Below are 23,053 nucleotides of genomic sequence, written 5' to 3' on the forward strand. Positions count from 1 at the left end.
TTGACACCCTAACATTACAAATAAAAGAATTAGAGAAGCATGAGCAAACACATTCAAAAGCTAGCAGAAGGCAAGAAATAACTAAGATCACAGCAGAACTGAAGGAGATAGAGACACAAAAAACCAATGAATCCAGGAGCTGGTTTTTTGAAAAGATCAACAAAATTGATAGACCGCTAGCAAGACTAATAAAGAAGAAAAGAGAGAAGAATCAAATAGATGGAATAAAAAATGATAAAGGGGATATCACCACCGATTCCACAGAAATACAAACTACCATCAGAGAATAACATAAACACCTCTATGCAAAGAAACTAGAAAATCTAGAAGAAATGGATAAATTCCTGGACACATACACCCTCCCAAGACTAAACTAGGAAGAAGTTGAACCCCTGAATAGACCAATAACAGGCTCTGAAACTGAGGCAATAATTAAGAGCCTACCAACCAAAAAAATTCCAGGACCAGAATGGTTTCACAGCCGAATTCTACCAGAGGTACAAAAAGGAGCTGGTACCATTCCTTCTGAAACTATTCCGGTCAACAGAAAAAGAGGGAACCCTCCCTAACTCATTTTATGAGGCCAGCATCATCCTGATACCAAAGCCTGGCAGAGACACAACAAAAAAAGAAAATTTTAGACCAATATCCCTGATGAACATCAATGCAAAAATCCTCAATAAAATACTGGCAAACCGAATCCAGCAGCACATCAAAAAGCTTATCCACCACGATCAAGTTGGCTTCATCCCTGGGATGGAAGGCTGGTTCAACATAGGCAAATCAGTAAATGTAATCCACGATATAAACAGAACCAAAGACAAAAACCACATGATTATCTCAATAGATGCAGAAAAGGCCTTCAACAAAATTCAACAGCCCTTCCTGCTAAAAACTCTCAATAAACTAGGTATTGATGGGACATATCTCAAAATAATAAGAGCTATTTATGACAAACCCACAGCCAATATCATACTGAATGGGCAAAAACTGGAAGCATTCCCTTTGAAAACTGGCACAAGACAGGGATGCCCTCTCTCACCACTCCTATTCAACAGTGTTGGAAGTTCTGGCCAGGGCAATCAGGCAGGAGAAAGAAATAAAGGGTATTCAATCAGGAAAAGAGGAAATCAAATTGTCCCTGTTTGCAAATGACATGATTGTATATTTAGAAAACCCCATCGTCTCAGCCCAAAATCTCCTTAAGCTGATAAGCAACTTCAGCAAAGTCTCAGGATACAAAATCAATGTGCAAAAATCACAAGCATTCCTATACACCAATAACAGACAAACAGAGAGCCAAATCATGAGTGAATTCCCATTCACAATTGCTTCAAAGAGAATAAAATACCTAGGAATCCAACTTACAAGGGATGTGAAGGACTTCTTCAAGGAGAACTACAAACCACTGCTGAACAAAATAAAAGAGGACACAAACAAATGGAAGAACACTCCATGCTCACAGATAGGAAGAATCAATATTGTGAAAATGGCCATACTGCCCAAGGTAATTTATAGATTCAATGCTGTTCCCATCAGGCTACCAATGACTTTCTTCACAGAATTGGAAAAAACTACTTTAAAGTTCATATGGAACCAAAAAAGAGCTCACATTGCCAAGACAATCCTAAGCCAAAAGAACAAAGCTGGAGGCATCATGCTACCTGACTTCAAACTATACTACAAGGCTACAGTAACCAAAACAGCATGGTACTGGTACCAAAATGAAGATATAGACCAATGGAACAGAACAGAGCTCTCAGAAACACTATGACACATCTACAACCATCTGATCTTTGACAAACCTGACAAAAACAAGAAACAGGGAAAGGATTCCCTATTTAATAAATGGTGCTGGGAAAACTGGCTAGCCATATGTAGAAAGCTGAAACTGGATCCCTTCCTTATACCTTATACAAAAATTAATTCAAGATGGATTAAAGACTTAAATGTTAGGCCTAAAACATTTTCTTCTAGGGTTTTTAAACCCTAGAAGAAAACCTAGGCAATACCAGTCAGGACATAGGCATGGGCAAGGACTTCATGACTAAAACACCAAAAGCAATGGCAACAAAAGCCAAAATTGACAAATGGGATCTAATTAAACTAAAAAGCTTCTGCACAGCAAAAGAAACTACCATCAGAGTGAACAGGCAACCTACAGAATGGGAGAAAATTTTCACAATCTACCCATCTGACAAAGGGCTAATATCCAGAATCTACAAAGAACTTAAACAAATTTACAAGAAAAAAACAAACAACCCAATCAAAAAATGGGCAAAGGATATGAACAGACACTTCTCAAAAGAAGACATTTATGCAGCCAACAGACACATGAAAATATGCTCCTCATCACTGGCCATCAGAGAAATGCAAATCAAAACCACAATGAGATACCATCTCACACCAGTTAGAATGGCAATCATTAAAAAGTCAGGAAACAACAGGTGCTGGAGAGGATGTGGAGAAATAGGAACACTTTTACACTGTTGGTGGGACTGTAAACTAGTTCAACCACTGTGGAAGACAGTGTGGCGATTCCTCAAGGATCTAGAACTAGAAATACCATTTGACCCAGCCATCCCATTACTGGGTATATACCTGAAGGATTATAAATCATGCTGCTATAAAGACATATGCACATGTATGTTTATTGTGGCACTATTCACAATAGCAAAGACTTGGAACCAACCCAAATGTCCATCAATGATAGACTGGATTAAGAAAATGTGGCATATATACACCATGGAATATTATGCAGCCATAAAAAAGGATGAGTTCATGTTCCTTTTTAGGGACATGGATGAAGGTGGAAACCATCATTCTCAGCAAACTATCGCAAGGACAGAAAACCAACCACCGCATGTTCTCACTCATAGGTGGGAACTGAACAATGAGAATACTTGGACACAGGGTAAGGAACATCACACACTGGGGCTTGTCGTGGGGTGGGGGAGTGGGGAGGGATAGCATTAGGAGATATACCTAATGTTAAATGATGAGTTAATGGGTGCAGCACACCAACATGTGTACATGTGCACATGTATACATATGTAACAAACTTAAAGTGTAATTAAAAAAAAAAAGAAAGAAAAACATTTTGACTAAAAACCTATAGGAAAGATTATATAAATTAATTGCTGGATGAAATAGCTAGAACATGTGCATGAAATAGGTTGTTATAGGGAAACATAATGGGAGAGCTCAATTGCAAAAAACATATGACAGGCAGAAGCAATGCCACTGTTGGCGGGAGAACTGCCTGGAAAGGGTGCCAAGGCAAAAAGTAAAAATAAACAAAACATATTCACAAACATACTCATAGTTTGGGATATAAACTCCGTGACTGTCATTTTCCTTGATGAATATATAAAAATAGTCATAGCACTTTGTAGGATAAATGAATAGATCTTAACACTTAACTAAATATTAATAATAAAATGTCTTAGAGAAAACTGCTGCTATCTAAATCAAAAGTTTTCAATACATTTAAGGTGAGCAATAGTTTATTTTAAAATCAAAATTATTTTTCTCAATTGTAATTATTTGGTAAACTTATCAATATACTCTATTTAAAAAATGGTAACTTAAAAAAATAATAATATGACATGTTTGAAGTTTCTCATGTGATCTTTTGATACACAGTGCCGAAAATGTAAGACAGTCATATGTTTATTATATATATAATTCACAGAACACTGAAATAGGTAAGTGATTTCTAGAAAAGGAAAGAACAAAGTAATTTCTAAAATAGTGTACATATCTTGAATTTTTTCAGTAATTTTACTGTGTACGGAACTGTACAAAAAGTACACAAAATTTTCTAAAAGTACAAATCTGAGAGAGCATATTTCTTAGTCAAATTCTTCAAATTTCAACTGATTTTCCAAAGCATACAATTGTTTTTGCTTCAGCTTAATGATGCATTTCCAGTTCTATTTAAAATAAGGAATTATTTTAAATATTTATCATCTTGAAGTTTTATTAAATTGCTATCCTCAGAATGCATAGTTCTGAATTAAGAATAATATTTACTAAGCATGGTACTTTACCTGATGCTAGATGTCATTTAAAATAAATTTATTTTATATATTATCAACCTTTGAGAATGGACCAAGTACGGCACAAATTCATTTTACTGAACCTGAAGCTTCAAGCAGAAGTGTCCAAGTAAATAGCAAAATTCCTTTGAAAGTTCGACCTATGGGGACAAGGTGTTAATACTGTAACACATACAGCTCTATGATATAATCAGTCCAAGAGAGGCAAACTGAGTCTGAGGAGCCCTGAACACGGAGCGACTGGACCTCCTGGAACTATAGATAATGCATGACCTGAGGAACATTAAGAGTGAGAGAGAGAGAAACTGGAAGACATGGCCTGGATTCTGCACACAGTCACACAGTTTGTATCATGGACTCGGGCTTTCTTTTGAGCCTTGTCCCCAAGATTTCCAACCCAACTAACTGAGGATATTTACCAGGATAGCATAGCTGTGTTTAAAAACAAAAGTCAGGATGGGCATGGTGGTTCATGCCTGTAATCTCAGTACTTCGGGAGGCTGAAGGTGGAGGATGGCTTGAACCCAGGAGTTCAAGACAAACCTGGACAACATGGCGAGACCTCGTCTCCATTTTAAAAAACAACAAAACAAACAAAACCCAACCAGCCAACCAAACAACAGGAACAAAAGGCCAATTTAAAATAGGATTCACTTTATAAAAATCAGCCTAACCAAATTTGATAAAAACCGATGTTCTCATCTATTCCAAAATAAAATAATACCTGCACACACCAGAACAGCAATAACACCATCAAAGGAAATTTCTGCATACACAGTTCCTACTGCTGAGAATATCCTTTCTCAACAGACAGACAAAAACTGAACATTAGTGACAGGGCAGAAGTGAGAACCTGGGGAGAGCAATCAGTGAATAGTAACAAAGCCCTGCCAAGGGAGGTAAAGCCATTACATCATTATGAAAGAGATTTAAAGACATGACAGATCAAATAATTACTCATATCAGGAAGCTATATCCACACAATTAGGCTTGAACAACCTATGATGAGCACGCCATATGGCACACCTTCTGGATAAACAGTAAGAGACAAGTGTGTCTTAAACACAATTCTTCCTGATGAGCATTCTAACACTAAGTTAAGGACTTGTGTGTGCTGAAGTCTGGTGTGTGCCAAGGATTTACGTTCTTGGCAAGTAGGAATAGACAATGCTTAAATTCCCAAAGTAGTCTTCACAACCAGTTACTTACAAGCATTGGTTGACTCGAGGGCCTATTTGTCCACCTGCTCCCAAACTGGAGGTCCTCAGTACTTTCCGTTTTTTTCCCCACAACCAGAGATATGCATCAGGTCTCCTTGGCTACTATATTATGGTGAAAAAACATTTACTTAAGTTAAATCCTACTGACCACAAGGAAGCTAAAACCAGGATTCAAAGTGGCAAGGCATCTGGTCTGTGTGTCTAAACATCTGGAAGGCAGGTTGGTGCTGGTGTTCAGTCTGTCCTGAGGTTAGTTCAATCGGAGCCTTGCTTGCCCCCATCATTTCCTTGCTGTGTGTCTTTGAGGAAGTTACCTAACCCCTTTAAGGCTAATTTGTGGAATGCAAGAATCTACATGCATGCTTAGTAATGAGGTAAAATGCTTAGTAGTATGTGAAAAATGGTGGCTATTTTCATGGGAACCACAGGCATGTAAATGAGAATGCTCCTAAATTGATTTACTGAAACACTGAGGTAACAAATTTGTAAATTAGTTACATTTAACCATTCCACATGTATATATACTTTAAAACATCATGTTATACATAAGAAATACATACAATTTTATCTGTCAATTAAACAATAAATAAATGAAAGAAAAAAGGGGAAAAAATTCCCTAAATATAATACTACATTCCTAGACAAGCAACTCAAATTGGCAAGTTGGCAATTCTCAAATTATTTTATAAATCTAGTGCAATGGCAGTCAACATTCCAATGGAATGGTTTTTTGAAACAGACAGAGTAATTTTAAAATTCATATGGATAAGTAATAGGCAAGAACATCCAGGAAAGTTTTGAAAGAAAAAACTGTACATTATATAATATTTTAAAGAAATATTCTAAATCTACAATGATTAAAAAGGTATGATAATGGATCAAGAACAAACAGATGATAATGGATCAAGAACAAATGGATCAAGAACAATTAGATCAAGAACAGAGCAATAAGACAGAAGAGAAAGTCTCCAAAGAGACACAAGTTCATATGAATTTAATGTTTAAAGAAGGTTATTCAAATCAGTGAAACAATACAAATTGAGGGTACTTTGTTAACTATAAATCTGTACTTCATAACTAAATTAATACATATGGATTTTAAGGTTTTATCGTTCAAAATAAAACCTCAAGAAGAGTAGCTAAGATGTTTGGGGATTGATGAGGGAATTTCTTTGCATAGAATCCAAACAACAACAAAAAATAGTTTTAAAAAGGGTAATGCAGCTAAACCTACCAAAAATCAGAAACTAAATTCAAGGAGAAATGAGAAAAAAGGAAAACATATTTGTAGCACATGGCAAGAGGTAAATCTTCTTTTTTTTTTTTTTTTTTGAGATGGAGTCTTACACTGTTGCCTGGGCTGGAGTGCAGTGGCATGATCTTGGCTCACTGCAACCTATGCCTCTAGGGTTCAAGCGATTCTCCTGCCTTAGTTTCTCGAGTAGCTGGGATTACAGGCAGCCACCACCATGCCCAGCTAACTTTTATATTTTTAGTAGAGACAGGGTTTCACCATGTTGGCCAGGCTGGTCTCAAACTCCTGATCTTGTGATTTGCCCGCCTCGGCCTCCCAAAGTGTTGGGATTACAGGTGTGAGCCACCACGCCCTGCCCGAGGTCAATCTTCTTAATTAAAATTACCTAAGGATAAATTTTAAAATGAACAATAGGAAAATGGGCAAAGTACACAAATACACAATCTTCAGAAATACAAATAAACAGCAATCATGAACACATCAAAACTCACAAGTCACTAAAAAATGAAATAAACTTGATAACATCTTTTGCTTATTAAGCTGTTTTAAGGCTTTTAACATTTTAAATAATTAAAAATAAATAGAAAACCTTTAAAGGTTTTTGTCATGTTGATGTTGTTATTACATACAATGTTGGAATAGGCATCCTTGAATAGAAATCTTTGTATGTATACCTTATTATTTCTTTAGGATGATTTACTATGTATCACTCAGGGTTCAGCAGAAAAACAGAAAGTACAGCCATTATTTTAACAGAGAGAATTTAATATAGGGAACTGGTTAAACAGATTTCTAAGTCTGTAAATGCTAAAAGGGAGCTCTGAGGTAAGCAGAGATACTAAATGTATGAAACTAGCTCCCTAGAGTTGGGGAACAAAGGCAAGAGATTGGATTATTAGAAACTAGACACTCAAGAGTTCCCTTGCTGAGAGCTGAGATGGTTTATTCACAAGGAGGAAAGAGGAATGTTCATTAAAAAGACATTCTGAAAAGGAAAAGGAAATGCCTGGCATTCCTTCTCCATCTCCCCTTCAACTTAAAACAAACAACTCTATGTGCTTCAGAAAAATAATCCAAATAGATACATAAAAAGTATGAGAATGTTGCCACCATAAATACGAAGGCCCACCAAAATTCTGTAGTGATTTGGAAAGTAGGTTAAAAAGTACATATGATATAAAATATGGGCTTTGTAGTGGCCATCATTATCCTGAGTAAAAGAAAAACAAAATAGGAATTAACACAAAAAATAGAAAATCAAATTATACTAAAAAAAATCTTCCATTGCAGAAGTCAATTGAAGTCAATTTGACATTTAAGTGATGAGTTGGTTGGTTGGTTGGTTGGTTGGTTGGTTGGCTGGCTGGCTGAAAGCAACAAAATTTTATTTATGTTTCAGGATATATGATTGTGTGGCCTGACAATCTCAGAAAGTAAAAGCAAAGAAATTGAAAGACATGGAAAGAAGTAGGCCGGGACCAGCACTGGGCCTTAATAACCAGTTCACTGAGATGGTGAGGTTCTAAATCTTTAGAAGCCCTAATATATTTTACATAGTTTGACAGCATAAAGCAGGAAGAACTGACTGAAAAATATGTGTTAGCAGACTTGCTGACTACTTTCACCAAATAATTAACTGTCAAGTGGCAAAATAAAGGAGCAAAGCCAATAGCTTTACTATCTATGCAGCACCAAATAACTCAAAACCAGATGGGTATAGATGTACAGAACAGTTGAAAGCTAAGTTCACTATTTTCCGTGAAACTCCGACAGCCCCACAAATGGCATTTAGCTCCATAGTAAACCATCCTCTAGGTCAGCAGGAAGCTCATTATGGGCTGACAGTCCAGGAGACAAGCACTTTTCAGGGAGCTACAGTAGTAATTTCCTGTGTGAAAAGCTCACTGCTGTTCTTGCATTCCTCAGGGTGCATTTCTTCTCATCTCAGAGGATGTTTCTCTTCCACAGGAAGAGGAAGGAACCAGTTGTTACTGGATGTGTGGGCTGAGAGCTGTCGGGCATTTTCAGCATGCTTCGGTCTCAGCTGTGGGAACTGGGGATGCAGCTTAGATTCCCAGGCCCGGGACAGTCGGTATTACTGCAGTAGTCTGGGGCGTCACAGTTTAGAAATACAGTATCTCAGGAAGTTGGAAGGCAGAAATAATACCTGGAACACCTCCAGTTCCCAGAAACGTGCTAATTTTCTAAAGGAAATTCTAAAAAGTATTTATTGGGCTCCCAAATAGCATGATTTATAAATCCATTTGTAAAGTTTCCTTTTTTTTCTGTCTTCACATTTTGTACGGCAAAGTTCAAGTCCTAAATCACGTTTGTCAACAGGAGTAAGGACAAGTTTCACTGCATAAAGTATTCTTTAACTAGGACTATTTTAAAAAACTTTAAGAGTATCAAATTTTTGGTAAATTCATTAATATGTTTTCTTTCCCTGTGACTTTGAAACTTAAAGAGAAAGAAGGTCAAATTAGCATACTTGTCAGTATATCTTAAAAAAATTGGGACTTAGTGATTATTACTATTTTTATTAAAAAGCATATTTTATTTGAAGGGGGAAAAAGAAGCCTCTGGCTTTCACTGTTTATCTTTTATTACAGTGATACTGTTAGTAAACTTTACAGCTATACAGATTATCTATCTTGAAAAAAAAATAAGCCATGTTTCTTTAACAAACTAAAACAGTTTAGCATTTTAGTTGTTTTATTTATTTTTTTACAATCCCAAAGCAATTTTTTTTAAAAGGTCAGCCATCACATTCACAACTGTTAGCAGTTTTTATAACATATGGGTCATGATGTACTTCAAAAGGCAAGGATCCAACTAATTCGCAAATAGTCTCTTTCCAGTCTCTAATATTTTCTCTCCTATCTCTAGTTTAAAGATTGTATCTGAAAAAATATAAATGTGTTTTCTATTTCTAAATGGCAAGAGATCTTTGAAAATGTGTTTTTCCTCATTTACTTGTTAGTTATCATGTATGTTCTGTTTTTTAAATGTCTTTGACAATTTAATTACATCACTTAATTTCGAAGGGGAATGTTTTTAAATTGTTTCTCAAACCTTATAAAAATTCCTCTTTTACTCCAATTAAGCATCTTAGGGCTTAACATTTAACTTTCTGAGTTACCGGATAAAAAAAGTACTGTATCCACTTGACATATTTACTATCATTTGCAGTTAAGATAAAAAGTCTCTTAACTCTTAAAAGGAAGATAAATTGAGGAAGGCACCAGCTAGGGAGTCCAGAGACCTGGATCCTATAAATGCCTAAGTTCATTTCCTTTCATACCCTTAGAAAAGGGACAGGGGAAACATACCACAGAGCCACTAAACCAGCACTTAAAGATACTATACAAATGTCTGTTTCCTAATGCTTAGGAAACAGCCACAAAGTTATAGATAAATACACCTAGTTTCAGAAGTCATATGCCCTAAACTGACAAATCAAATGCCACCATATAAACTGCTGCAAAGTTTAAAAACTTTACATTGCATATGACCATTTTACACTTTCAAAGTTGTAAGTTTTAGTTTTAAGACATTGAAGTTCACATACACTGTGTTCTTTTAGTCTTTCCAAATCTTTGCTTATATAAGCAGTTAGGAACTGAAATAACTCTGAACTAGTTACGCAATGTTGTCTAGTAACCAGGATGAACTGTTGCCACAACATTCATGGAAATATTCTCTCTGTATCTGCAAGTTTATTCTTTGTGTGTCCATATATTTTGTCAGCACGTTAATATTTTTCAGATAGTATATACCATATGACAGTCTCCATGAAAGTGTATAACCTTTTTCTTCCTAAAAATAGGCTGATGCAAAAAAACTTTCTGAAAGAGAATCCAATGCACTTTGCTAAAAAATAAAAATCTAAATGACATTTAGGAAGGAGTGTGCTTCCTAAAGTCATGGAAATGGCAGAGTATCTCTTGCACTGATACAGCTGATCACTTTTCTGATCCTAGAACAGAATACAGGAAAACCACAATTCTTTTTCTCTCATCAGCCCCTCTGCCAAAATGATGCAGAGCCAGGAGATATTCTCAGCTATCCTGAGATTACGCAAGGCTACATCTTACTGTCCCTGGGGAAAGGAGATAGGGAATCCCACAGCTGACATTCACTCTGTCAGGAAATCCTCTTGGCTCTGCCTTCAAAATACACCCAGAATCCAATCCCTTATCACCACCTCCTTTGCTACCTCCCTGGGTCAAGCCAGTATTGCCTCCCGTCTGAGTATTTCATTAGCTTCCTAATTAGTCTCCTTGTCCACCCCCATCAACATCCCCAGCCTGTTCTCTTACAGCAGGCAGAGTGAACCTGTTAAGACACAAGTCACATTATGTCCCTCCTCTGCAGGAAACCCCCCAGTGGCTCCTATGTCACCTGCAATCTGGCCTTCTATCCATCACTGCTCCCACTCTCCTGGAGAGCCCTTCCCAGATAGCCATGACTTGCTCCCTTCACTCCTTCAGCTCTTTAATCAAATGCCACCCCTGTCACGCGACTCTTGTCCTGGCCATACTAGCTAAAATGGCAGCCCTCTACCTATCTTTTCCTCTCTGCCTTCAGTGCCTTTTTCACCTTTGCGTTCCCTATACTATATACAGTTTATTTTTTAGATCTGTGAATTGCCTTTCTCTGACTGGAATGTAGAATGTAGGCTTCTCTGGAGCAGGTATTTTTGTTTCTTCACATTCTCTAAAGCCAAGAATAGTGAATTAATAAATACTTATTCAGAGACATGTATGTGTGAGTAGGCATCCTTCCTAGATCCCACCACATCTGCTGTCAGTTGATTTAGGCAACTTAAAGATTCTAAACTAGACTGATGCATTTTTATTACCATGGTGCATATGTGTTTGATTTCTTCTGAAGCAACTACTTATACCTTGCTTTCCCTCCAGGCAAGGTGGCTCATGCCTATAATCTCAGCACTTTGGGAGGCCGAGGTGGGTGGATCACTTGAGGTCAGGAGTTCGAGACCAGCTTGGCCAACATGGTGAAACCCTGTCTCTACTAAAAAATACAAAAATTAGCTGGGCGTGATGGCAGAAGCCTGTAATCCGAGCTACTCAGGAAGCTGAGGCAGAAGAATCACTTGAACCCAGGAAGTGGAGGTTGCAGTGAGCGGAGATAGTGCCACTGCACTTCAGCCTGGGTGACAGAGTGAGAGACCTTATCTCAAAAAAGAAAAAAAAAAAGAAAAGAAAAAAGAAAAAAAGAACTGGTCAAAGGTTTTCTTCTAGAGAAGTCCTGTAGCTTACTCTAGCCCATTAATGATCTCTTCTGAATACTGCCCAATAACAATCTTTCATTGACATTTATGTATACTTGACATCTAATGTTCTGAAACCAACACTGATTTCTTCTTACTCAGTTACTTCTGTCCCGCTAAGTTGTTTGTTTCTTGAGGTCAGGCAGCCAGCTTGGTATCTCCCTCGGCATCTCATGTAATGCCTTCATGTAGGACATCTTTAACTATTTTGACTGATGGAACGTCAAAAGACTGTAGACCCTTGGATTTTTTTCTATAACATAACTGCATGTTTATTGTAAATTAATTTGACTTGAAAGAAATAATATCCCTACTTCTAAAGAAAGGCATACACATATTCTGCATTATGTTCATATTATGCACAGTTGCCAGGATGAAGATGAGAACACCGTGTCAACTCTCTGAGAAGAGTCCAGTATTTTGATAATCAAAGGAACAATAGCAAGATTACCAACTTCATTTTGTTCATTTATAAGACAAACAATAAAACTAATACATCAGAATTTAAGAATTTTCCTAAAGATAAAAAAAAGTAATAACCCTAGAGTCTTTTAAGATAAATTTTATTTACAGTTAGTTTAAAACTCTTTTTTTTTTTTTTTTTTTTTTGAGATGGAGTCTCCCTCTGTCTCCCAGGCTGGAGTGCAGTAGCACAATCTCGGCTCACTGCAACCTCCACCTCCTGGATTCAAGCAGTTCTCCTGCCTCAGCCTCCCAAGTAGCTGGAATTATAGGCATACACCACCACGCCTGGCTAATTTTTGTAGTTTTAGTAGAGGAGGGGTTTTGTCACGTTGGCCAGGCTAGTCCGGAACCCCTGACCTCAGGTGATCCACCCGCCTTGGCCTTCCAAAGTGCTAGGATTACAGGTGTGAGCCACTGTGCCCAGCCAGTTTAAAACTCTTTATATTAGGATACAGGAAACAAATTTATATCTTGTTTGTCTTTTTAGAAGAGAGGAGTGGGACATCCCGTGTAGCCACACCACATGTCAATGCTAATGATAAATGCCCTACCATAATTTTGATGATAGAATCCTGATCTAGTTCTAACTATAAAATGAAAACATTAAAAGACTCAAATGGAATCTTGAACTAAATAATCTTTAGAAAATTAGTATATAAGTGACAATATAAAAATAATAAAGAGTAAGGAATTTGAGAACAATATTTTAAAACTATGTTTATATGGCCACCAGTATATTCCTTTACAGAAACTTTTTTTTTTAACAATAAAGCTTTAAAAATAGAGATTAGTAACAGCTTATTTTGATCCACAATATTGTATCAAATTTCCTGCTTGGCATTAGAGACACAAGTGCAAGCCACAAAGATACCACCTGTTAAAGACTGTATGCCACAATTTCTTCTCTGTAATGAGAAGACATCAGAGCACAGACATCAGTACACTTCGGTCTACAAATCTTCCTAAATATAATATTAAATCAAGTGAAAGTAGAAATAGAGGCCAACTATTTCTTATACCATAACAAACTTCTTTTATGCTACTAAGAAATTTTACAAATTAAGGTTTAATTAAAGAGACATCTTTTTTATGTCCTACCTTGATGAAATGAATTTTTAAGGAAATGTCCAGTCTACAAAAACCAAACAAATCAACCCTCAAAAGAAAAACTAACTACAATAACAATAATAAAAATTACCTTTAAACACTACTTTTTTTGGCTTCCAGTATTTCTCCAGGTTTTTAAATTACAATCACATGCAAAGTACACACAAAAATATTGAATGTAATTGTGCTTCATGCCAAAGCAGAAATAAATCCCCTTTACAATTATGTCTGATTTGTTGTGCAGAAGCAAAAGAGAAACTGTCAATGTAGGGAGGAGACTATAATTAAGGTTTATTTACCACTATATTAATGGAAAGGTGAATAGTTGAAAAAGTAATTTTATTTTAGTTTTCTAACCAATTACCTATCATTGAACTAAAAGAAAGAGATACACATTGAAAACTTAAAGAAAAGCTCTTTCGAGATATTCTTTTAAAAAGTCTAACTGCTTTATGAGCATCTATGTCTTCAGAATGCACTATTAAAATAAAGTCCTTATAACTTGCTTGGCAGCAAGCAGCTATGTCCCAGATTACAGTCTGTCTAGATGGGAGTTTATTAGCACAATCTCAAACCAATTTATGGCAAACAAGATTTTGTTTTCCTGTGTTTTTGTTTGTTTGTTTGTTTGTTTGCTGGATTTTTATATACCAGTGGAGTCTTCCTTTTAATGCGTATATATTGGGTGAAACCATGTGAAGTCATTGATATTAGACTGTTTTTGCCTACAAAATGACAATTTCATATAATTCAACCTAATATTATCCTTTGTGGATAATAATTTTACTCTTCCATTTTATTATTCTGTTTTGTAGCACAGCTATTAAATGTCATGTGTTTGTTATACAGAATTGTCTTCTCAAAGTCCCACATACCTCATATATTCCTCGAGTTATGGTCCTGTATTATAGATGTATACTACAATAGACACATATGATCTACAATAGATATGTACAATCTATACTACAAGGGACATCCTGCTGTCCCCTGCTAGGAGGCAGTTATGCCCACCTCAATAGCACTGTCTGTCAAAAATGTCTGGATTCCTCACGTAATGAGGCTTTGCAAAACTTGAAGGGTACTGGAAGGGACAGTACTCAAAAGGTGGACCAAAGATTTTTAATGATCTATGATATTTTCTAGGCCAGGAATGTGCAATTTTAGTCTACTGACTACCTCACAACGAGGCAGCACATCTCATAAACCACCTATCTTTTTGCTCCTTCTCGCTACAGGGGGAAAACCTAACTCATCAGATTTTGTAAATTTCTACAACATGCATTTGGAGTAATTCATTGAACATAAATGTACTGAAAACCTACTATAAGCCAAGTACTGTGGCAAGTTGTAGACATCCCATTAATTTTTAATTTCTTAAATTATTAATGCAGCAATGCTGCTAGAGTTATAAACACGAATACTGTAAGAAACAAGAACACAGATCAGTTTGAAGTCCTAGTGGTCACCAGTGATTCTTGGAATTCCCTTTAACAATCAGCTCATTGGTTACCCTCACTTGGTTTTTGTCACTGAAACTCCTAATGAGAGATCTAGGAGTCTTCTCTGCTATGGGATTAACACTGAAAGGACCCTTGAATAATTAGAATGCTTTCTGGTACAAGATAGACTCAAAATGGACTAGTCCTCTGTAGAATTCCTCTACAATAAATACTATTCTTGAAATCTATTAGAGAATTTGTAATGTCATAATGTCAGGGTTTTATTTTGGCTACAAATTAAAAATGTACCAAAATACTTAACTAAACTAACATCATAGCAGCAGTGTCGTCAAAGACCATGCTGTTCTTCCCATTTGTTCTTACGATTAGTTTTGCACTGACCAGCAGGATCAACTGTAGCAGTGATTTGCCTTGGAAAGAATAAGCAGAATCCTAAATGGAAAGGCTAAAATTCTTAATCTTTGAAGATTTTGAAAACACTGAATAAATAAATTTTATATATGTAATTTCTATAAACAAAATTGTAAGTATTAGAAATACTTCTTAATTTATGGATAATCCATCAAAAGAGATTAACAAATGGCAGTGCTGTTTTTCTTACAGCTTCTAATGAGAAGACTAGAATTAAGTTTAGCAACTCCGAAAGACAAATAACACAATAGGGAATCTGCTCTGCAACACCATGTGAAATGTCACCTGGGTGGCATCTTAATACATGAGACAGTGGGTATGGATTAGACTGAGCTCAGGGACCTCAAAGTAAAAGCTTTCCTGGGAAGGGGAACATCACACACCGGGGCCTGTTGTGGGACAGGGGGAGAGGGAAGGGATAGCATTAGGAGATATACCTAATGTTAAATGATGAATTAATGACATGGCATATGTATACATATGTAACTAACCTGCACGTTGTACACATGTACCCTAAAACTTAAAGTATAATTAAAAAAAAAAAAAAAAAAAAAAAAAAAGGCTTTCCTGGAAATTGGTGCTGCTCCCCCTTGTGGTAAACTATTTAGATACATTGTAAATATGACTATAAAGTTTTTCCTATACTAAAATGTTAGGCTACATAGGCCACGTTTTATCTCCTCCCCCAACATTTTTTAAAGGAAAATGGATTATGCCAAATGATTAAATGCCACTTAAGTGTCAAAAAAACCCCAACTTACTGTGGTAGAATCAAAAGAAAGGATATCCACAACAGGGGGAGTAGAGATCTGCAAATCGATTACCTCAAGCTTTGGATTAATCTGTGTATATACATAAAAAAAATTATGAAATTTTTACACCATAAGAAACCAAATGCTATTTGTAAAAACCTGGAGGGCATTTTCTAATATATTCTAAAATTAAAATATATTGGTATATTCATTACTATGGATAAAAAAAATTTTAAGCAAAATGTTAGCCTACCAATTCTATCAACGTATAAGAAAAGATCATTTTGACAAGGTTGAATTTACCCCAGAAATAAAAGGTTTTCACCTTATAAAATCAATGTAATTTACCTAAAAAGGAATATTAAAAATAAAATAAAATGACCCACCTCAAAAGATGAAGAAAAAAATCCTAGCCAGTTTAGTAAGAAAAGGAAATAAAAGGTATTAAGATAACAATTAGAAAGAAATAATATTCTCATTCATATATAATGTTATCTAGAATTTATTGCTAAATCATTAGAATAGTCAGAGTTTAATAAGATTGTTAGTCCCAAAATCAATATATGAAATCAACTGCATTTCTGCATTCTAGCACACAGTTAGAAAATGCAAAATTTTAAAGGACACCATTTACTACAATACGATAAAAGTTTAAAAATACATCAGAATAAACATACAAAAATGAGTAAGACCTTATGGAAAAGAATAAAACTTATGTTAACATTAAAAAAGGCTCAAATAAGTAGAAACTGTATCATAAAGAACTCAAAAGCAGAGTGCTGTATATATGGAAAATAAATATATTCAGAATATTCGTAATGAGAAAAATGAAATTAAAGCAAAATACCACTTAATACCTATTAGACTGCAAAAACTAGAAAGCTCAATGACGCCAACACTGTTTGTAGCAGCATTGTTTGTAATGGCCAAAAAACTATTGGAAGGACCCTAAGTGTCTATCAACAGTAAAACAGGTTGTAAGAATTACCACAGTGACAAATTCACTGGAATGCAATACAGCAGTGAAAACAATTTATGAATGCATGAATTCAGAATTCATATGTATGAATCTCAGGACTTTAATTTTAAATTAAAAAGTAAGTTACAGAAAATATATATTCAATGTAATTCCATTTACATAAAGTTCAAACTCATTCAAAATTAAACAATAATTATAGATTCAAATATATAAAGTTACAAAGAAAAGCAACGGAATGATTACCTAGAGTGGTGACTAACTTTGAGAGAGGCTATTTCAGAATTTGAAAAGACAAAAAAATTAAAAATAAAATTGAAACATTATGAATACAAAGAAGTAAACAAAGAGCAACAAAGATAGCAGAGTTTTATATCAAATGAATGGTACCAATAAGTGTACTAAAGAACCTTAAAGAAGAAACTATCGACTGAGCGCTTATCAGGAGTGTCCAATCTTTTGCTTTCCCTGGGCCACATTGGAAGAATTGTCTTGGGCCACACATAAAATACACTAACATTAATGATAGCTGATGAGCTAAAAAAAAAAAACTGCAGAAATATCTCATAATGTTTTAAGACAGTTTACGAATTTGTGTTGGGCTGGATTCAAAGCCAGCATGTGACCCGTGGGCTGGACAAGCTTGGCTTAGATAGTGAGAAAGCCTTCCCATAGAGGAAACATGGCATATGATGGCTCTTTAATAAAAGATCTAGAAAACAAAAACAGAGAGGGAGATGAGTAAAAGAGCATTCTTCATGGCACAGTGGAAGAATGCTGACATACTTTCACACACGGGTAGAAAGAAGAAGGTTGTCAAGGGTCGAATTGTGAAGGGTGAAGGAATTTGGGAAGGCACAGAAAGTTGGAAGCTAAAATGTGCTGAATTGAAAGAGTAATCTGACAGACACATAAAGTATCATGAATACATTAGGGACGGCAGTGAGGACACTACAGCGTTAATCCAGGTCTGTAGTGATGAAGGCTCCGCCAGTGATAAGAGGAGTGGAATAATTTTTAAAGCACTTACCACGCTTGATGGGTATGGCTGTAGTTTTAGAAATAGTAAAAGCATTTTATAATTATCCAGCCAATGTGTTAAAGGGGAGGTATAACTGCTATGCTATAGTAAAGAAGGAATAAAGCTGTGCTTGGTGAGGATGAGGGGCAATCAGCTCAGCTAGCCAAAACTGTTGTCTCTTCCTGGCTGTCCCATAAAGCAGAAATCAAAGACAGCCTCCTGCCATTAACTCTAAGTCCAGAGTTGAGGCAAAGAACAGAAATGTGAGAGTGACTTGTTTTCCTTTTAATCTTAAGACTCGCTGTCCGGAGACTGCTTGCATACGTTTTATTCTCTTTTATCTACTGCCACCTAGTGTAGACAGAAAATTATTTACCTACGAAAATAGAATCTAGTTGCACCATCCGAAATTGAAACTGCTCAAGAAATCTAAATCACGTAGAGTTAGCACCTGTCATTAAAAACAATTCTTGACCTACAAGTTGGGAAACAAGTCCTGATGTAATTAACAGTATTTAACTGCATAAGTTGCTGCCACATAAGTTAAATAGAGCTGGAAGTTCTTACTAAGTAACATTTATAGTCCTCTCCATAAAGAAAATATGCTGAGGGGGTGATATGGTTAAATTCTTTGCTAGCTAACTCTCAGGAATACTAACAGTACCTTGTAGTTCCTGATATTTATTAAAGGGAAGAATATGTTAATAATTAAAGTTGCCTTGAAATGAAGTGGGCTGCCTATGTTCTCCATGGCTGAACAAGGGTATATAACTGGGACTAATGAATGAGGTAAAGGTTAGCCTGTATGACCTCAAAGGTACCATCCGACATCCCCCGTTGAGGTTCTCTGTGTCCATGATACTGAGGAGTCCATGAACATAAAACCTCCACTAATAAATTCCACGAGCCTTCACTAGACTACAGACTTCTAAAGGGCAAGGAGTATGCCCATCTTGTTCACTGCTGCATACTCTAAAGCCAGTACAACATCCAGCACACAGATACTTTAATATCTGTTAACAGGATAAAATGTAATTTTGTTTATATTGAAGCATTACATCAAAGTGGTTAAAAACACAGAACGGAACCAGAGTGCCTGGGTTGAAATTCTAGTGCTGCCACTTACTAACTTTAAGATTTAACTAACAGAGACCTCAATTTCTCATGGGATAATAGTGGTACTTATTTCACCGAGATTTTAGGAATATTAACTTAATTTGTATAAAACACTTAGAACAGTCTTGTATAACTGTTAGACTTTATCATCATGTAATGAACATTTACTGAGGCCTGAAACAGTATAAACATACACCACAGTTAGAAGTAGAATACAAAATGGATAGACAAGTGGTCATTTTAAAAAATCATAAATGGTGATGTTTTCAACCTTATTAGAAGATTGAGATAAAAACCCAATCTCAGACTTAAAGACTTAAATTGATCAATTGTACTTTTCAAAAATGAATCATGGTCAGACTATCACAAAATATTATTATATAAATATTTGGTTAAGGTAACCGACATTTTCCTTCCTGCTAAATATCATACAGAATTTCATATGCAATTTATATGTTAAGGTAATCTAAAATGGCCATAAAAAACTGAAAGCCATCAGAACATTATTTTATTAAAAAAATCTTTTTAACCAATTATAATCCCTGCTTACAATATTCTGCAATTCTCCTAGAATAACTATTTTGATGCTTTACTGTCATTAAGAGCTATCGCCATCCCTTAGAATGGCTCTACTGTCTTCTCATCAAAATATGTAAGAAAGAAGGGGACTGCTCCAGAGAAAAATATCACACACACACACTGAAGGAAAGTCTGGTTTTGTCTAGGGGCAGGACAATGCAATCCAACTCATGACAGTCTGAAGAAGATAAAGTCAGCATGAACTAGTGATGTGCTATAGCACAACGTGGGTAGGGTCAAGATACCTTGTGTAAAAACTGGGCTTCTTTCCCACCAAAAAAAAGAGAGAAAGGTGCTGTTCTCATGTTTTTAATTAAGATGGAGTACCTAGGCCAGGAGTACTACGAAGGATCTGTAGTTAGATAAGTAGGAAGAACCCGGGAAGGGGCTATTTCACATAGAAAGAATTTGATATTTCATGCCTTCTTCCATGTGGCCTCCTTCTATCATTTATTTTAGAAGTAATCTGGCTATCACCCCCTCTCCCCATGTATGAATTAGTAATTGATACATTTAGTCAGCTGGTACCCAAGATCTAAGACTCTACAGGATTCCCCACCTTCAAACAAGTGAAGCGCTTAAGGCTAGCAAAGGGGTGTCTTTTGCAAAAGGCCAAACTATTTTACTCAGCAGATTGAGATTATGCAATTCAGATGAGTCTCATAGAAAACATAATACAAATCATAAAAATGTTATCTCATTTCAAACTCAGAAATAAAACACTCATGGTCACTGCAAACAGAGAAATAAAAATTAATCAGTTCACTTAGACACCATTTATTCTATATATTTTAATAAGATCTGTTTATTTTCCTTAAATCCTAATACTGATCTCAAAAAAAGATTTCTTAGTTTTAAAATATTTCCCAAGTAACTGTATGTAAATTTGCCTAAAGCTTTGAAAAAAACTTAATCTACTGAATTTAGTATTTCAAAGTAAAGTTTACTAATCATAAATGAACACAGCACAACTTTTATTCTGACTATTCCATTCTAAGTGAAAGTTTTGAACTAAGTAGTCTTTGGCTTTGTGAGGGATTCACATTTATTACTTTGAAGTAGAGTCTTTAAAACACAATTTGGTACTTAATTATTTACTCATAATACTAAAGTTGTTCCCTGTCTAGAAAATTTCATAACCTTGACTTTTTTATACGAGATTTTTTTTTTTTTTTTGAGATGGAGTCTCACCCTGTTGCCCAGGCTGGAGTGCAGTGACATGATCTCGGCTCACTGCAACCTCCGCCTCCCAGGTTCAAGCGATTCTCCTGCCTCAGCCTCCTGAGTAGCTGGGATTATAGGCATGTGCCACCACACCCAGCTAATTTTTGTATTTTTAGTAGAGACGGGGTTTCACCATGTTGGTCAGGCTAGTCTCGAACTGCTGACCTCGTGACCCGCCCACCTCGGCCTTCCAAAGTGCTGGGATTACAGGCATGAGCTACCGTGCCTGGCCCAAGAGATTTTTAAGAAAAAAAAAAAAAAAAAGAAACAATTACAACAATTGGTTGTTCATAAACAGAATCCTATCACTCTTCTGGCATTTTGTATCACAGGGCCTCAAAGTGTTTTACAAAAGCAAGTCATGTGTTATACTTAATTTAAGCAGCCATGCGTGTTTACAGATAATTTAAACTATGTACACAGAGGCTGACTACCTTAAGGTCACAAAAAAAAATTCAGTCACAAGGCTCAGCATTTTGTATAGTGCAACTGAACTCTAATTCCACGATGAAGAAAAGTCAGTGTTTAATAGAATTTTTAGGGTATATGTGAAAAATTTATTTGTGAGTGGCTTTTCATGGCCTGGGTCATCCTGACCCAGCAACACAAAGCAGCCCAGCTGGTTTAATGGCTTTTTGGCTGTACTATAAGAGCAGAGCCACTCAGGCAACTCCTTGACATTTTAAAGAAAGCCTAGCACTCTGAAATGAACTGGGGCTGACAGTAAATCAGAGAAAAAATGGCTTGAGTCTCTGTGCTGACGTGAGTGTGGAGTCATGGAAATATCACCTAATTCACGAGGAAAGCAGTCTCGGGATCAGCCTGCACTTCTGCCACCCAACACCCTGGAAAGTGGCCAAATGGATATTTCTCTCCTGATCAATCTTGGCCAAACCACAAGACAACAGAATAAAAATACCAACAGTTAATAAAACCAACTTGGATAATACAAGAAAAAAATACTCAAGTTAAATTAAAATATATTTAACATGTATTTTATATGAATTTATATGATCACAGGGATAAGAAATATAACTAGAAACAGAAGCAAAAAATGGGAAAACCAAATTAGATTACTTTTTTCTTTTAAATAAAAGAAAAATGATAATACAATAAGTAGTACAAAGAAGTGGTAACATGATTAATACTTTAGAAGAACTGAAAAGATTGCCAGAAGTTGGAAAAGACAAAGATTATAGCCGAGAACTGAAAGTCAACACTACCAGGGAAAAGCAAAGACACAAATCCCAAGATATGGCTGGATTAAACAAAATCTAGAAAATAGTTTAAAAAAAAAGAACAAAAACATATACTTAGATGCACAACTGGACACTAGCAGAAGTGCCTGAGATAACGGCAAGGACCAAGACTAAGGAAAACAAACTGAAAGAAGTGATGTGGGTGAGGGTACATGCACAGCATGAACAGTGAATGCGGCTACCATGCATTGCCGCTCAGGAATACATCTCAAGAACTCAAAATACCTAACTCTAAAAGCAAAGAGACTGCCAGTGATAAAAATTCAGATGAACAGGTAATTTCTGAAGTCAGCTTTTAGAAGAGAAACGGCTGAAGAAGAATCATGCAAAATAAGAATAGGCTAACATCAGCTAAGCATCTAGCAAAGATAAATCTCTCTTTGAAGACAAAAGAACGCTTAAATCATAACACTTAAATTCATAGGACCTAAGGCAATTTGTCAGCAAAAACCTACAGCTAAATAGATAACTATATATGCAAAATATATGCAGGCAATAACACTGTCTTAATTATTAGATTTAATCACTAAATCTCTTCTTTTACCTGTCCATAAGATTTTCTTTTTGCTATAAAAGAGTTTTAAGCTACCTATTTCAATAACCATTATAAAAATTCTTGCCCTTCAGCCTTATTCTCATGACAGCCATCACATGACCTCCCTAAACACACCTAGAATATAAAGCTAGTTCAGACTTCAGTCACCAGAGGCCTTAGATTTAATTTCTCATTTCCTATTACTATCAACACTATTTTTTAGTTTTACTTCTGGGCCTTCAAGAAACAAATATAAAACTTTATTACACACTGTAGTGAAAACAACTGTTTATCAAAGTGCTGCTGTTTTAAGGCA

At 35.8% G+C, this 23,053-nt stretch overlaps 1 protein-coding gene across 16 annotated transcripts in view; it reads right to left on the minus strand.

The window, feature by feature from the left end:
- The window catches only part of POC1B (POC1 centriolar protein B), a 111,301-nt gene that overhangs the window by 24,238 nt on the left and 64,010 nt on the right, over positions 1 to 23,053 (minus strand). For 8 of the 16 annotated variants that reach the window (XM_054444747.2, XM_054444740.1, XM_063646557.1 and 5 more), the window contains one exon: positions 16,037 to 16,117. The exons of 7 other annotated variants lie outside the window; for them this stretch is intronic. In XM_054444747.2, the coding sequence (XP_054300722.1) occupies positions 16,037 to 16,117 (81 nt within the window). Of the gene's footprint in view, positions 1 to 5,325; positions 5,384 to 16,036; positions 16,118 to 23,053 lie in introns of those variants that run through there. One more of the 16 variants, XM_063646558.1, reaches the window with a different exon arrangement.

Source organism: Pongo pygmaeus, chromosome 10, assembly GCF_028885625.2.
Source record: "Pongo pygmaeus isolate AG05252 chromosome 10, NHGRI_mPonPyg2-v2.0_pri, whole genome shotgun sequence".
Lineage (NCBI taxonomy): Eukaryota > Metazoa > Chordata > Mammalia > Primates > Hominidae > Pongo > Pongo pygmaeus.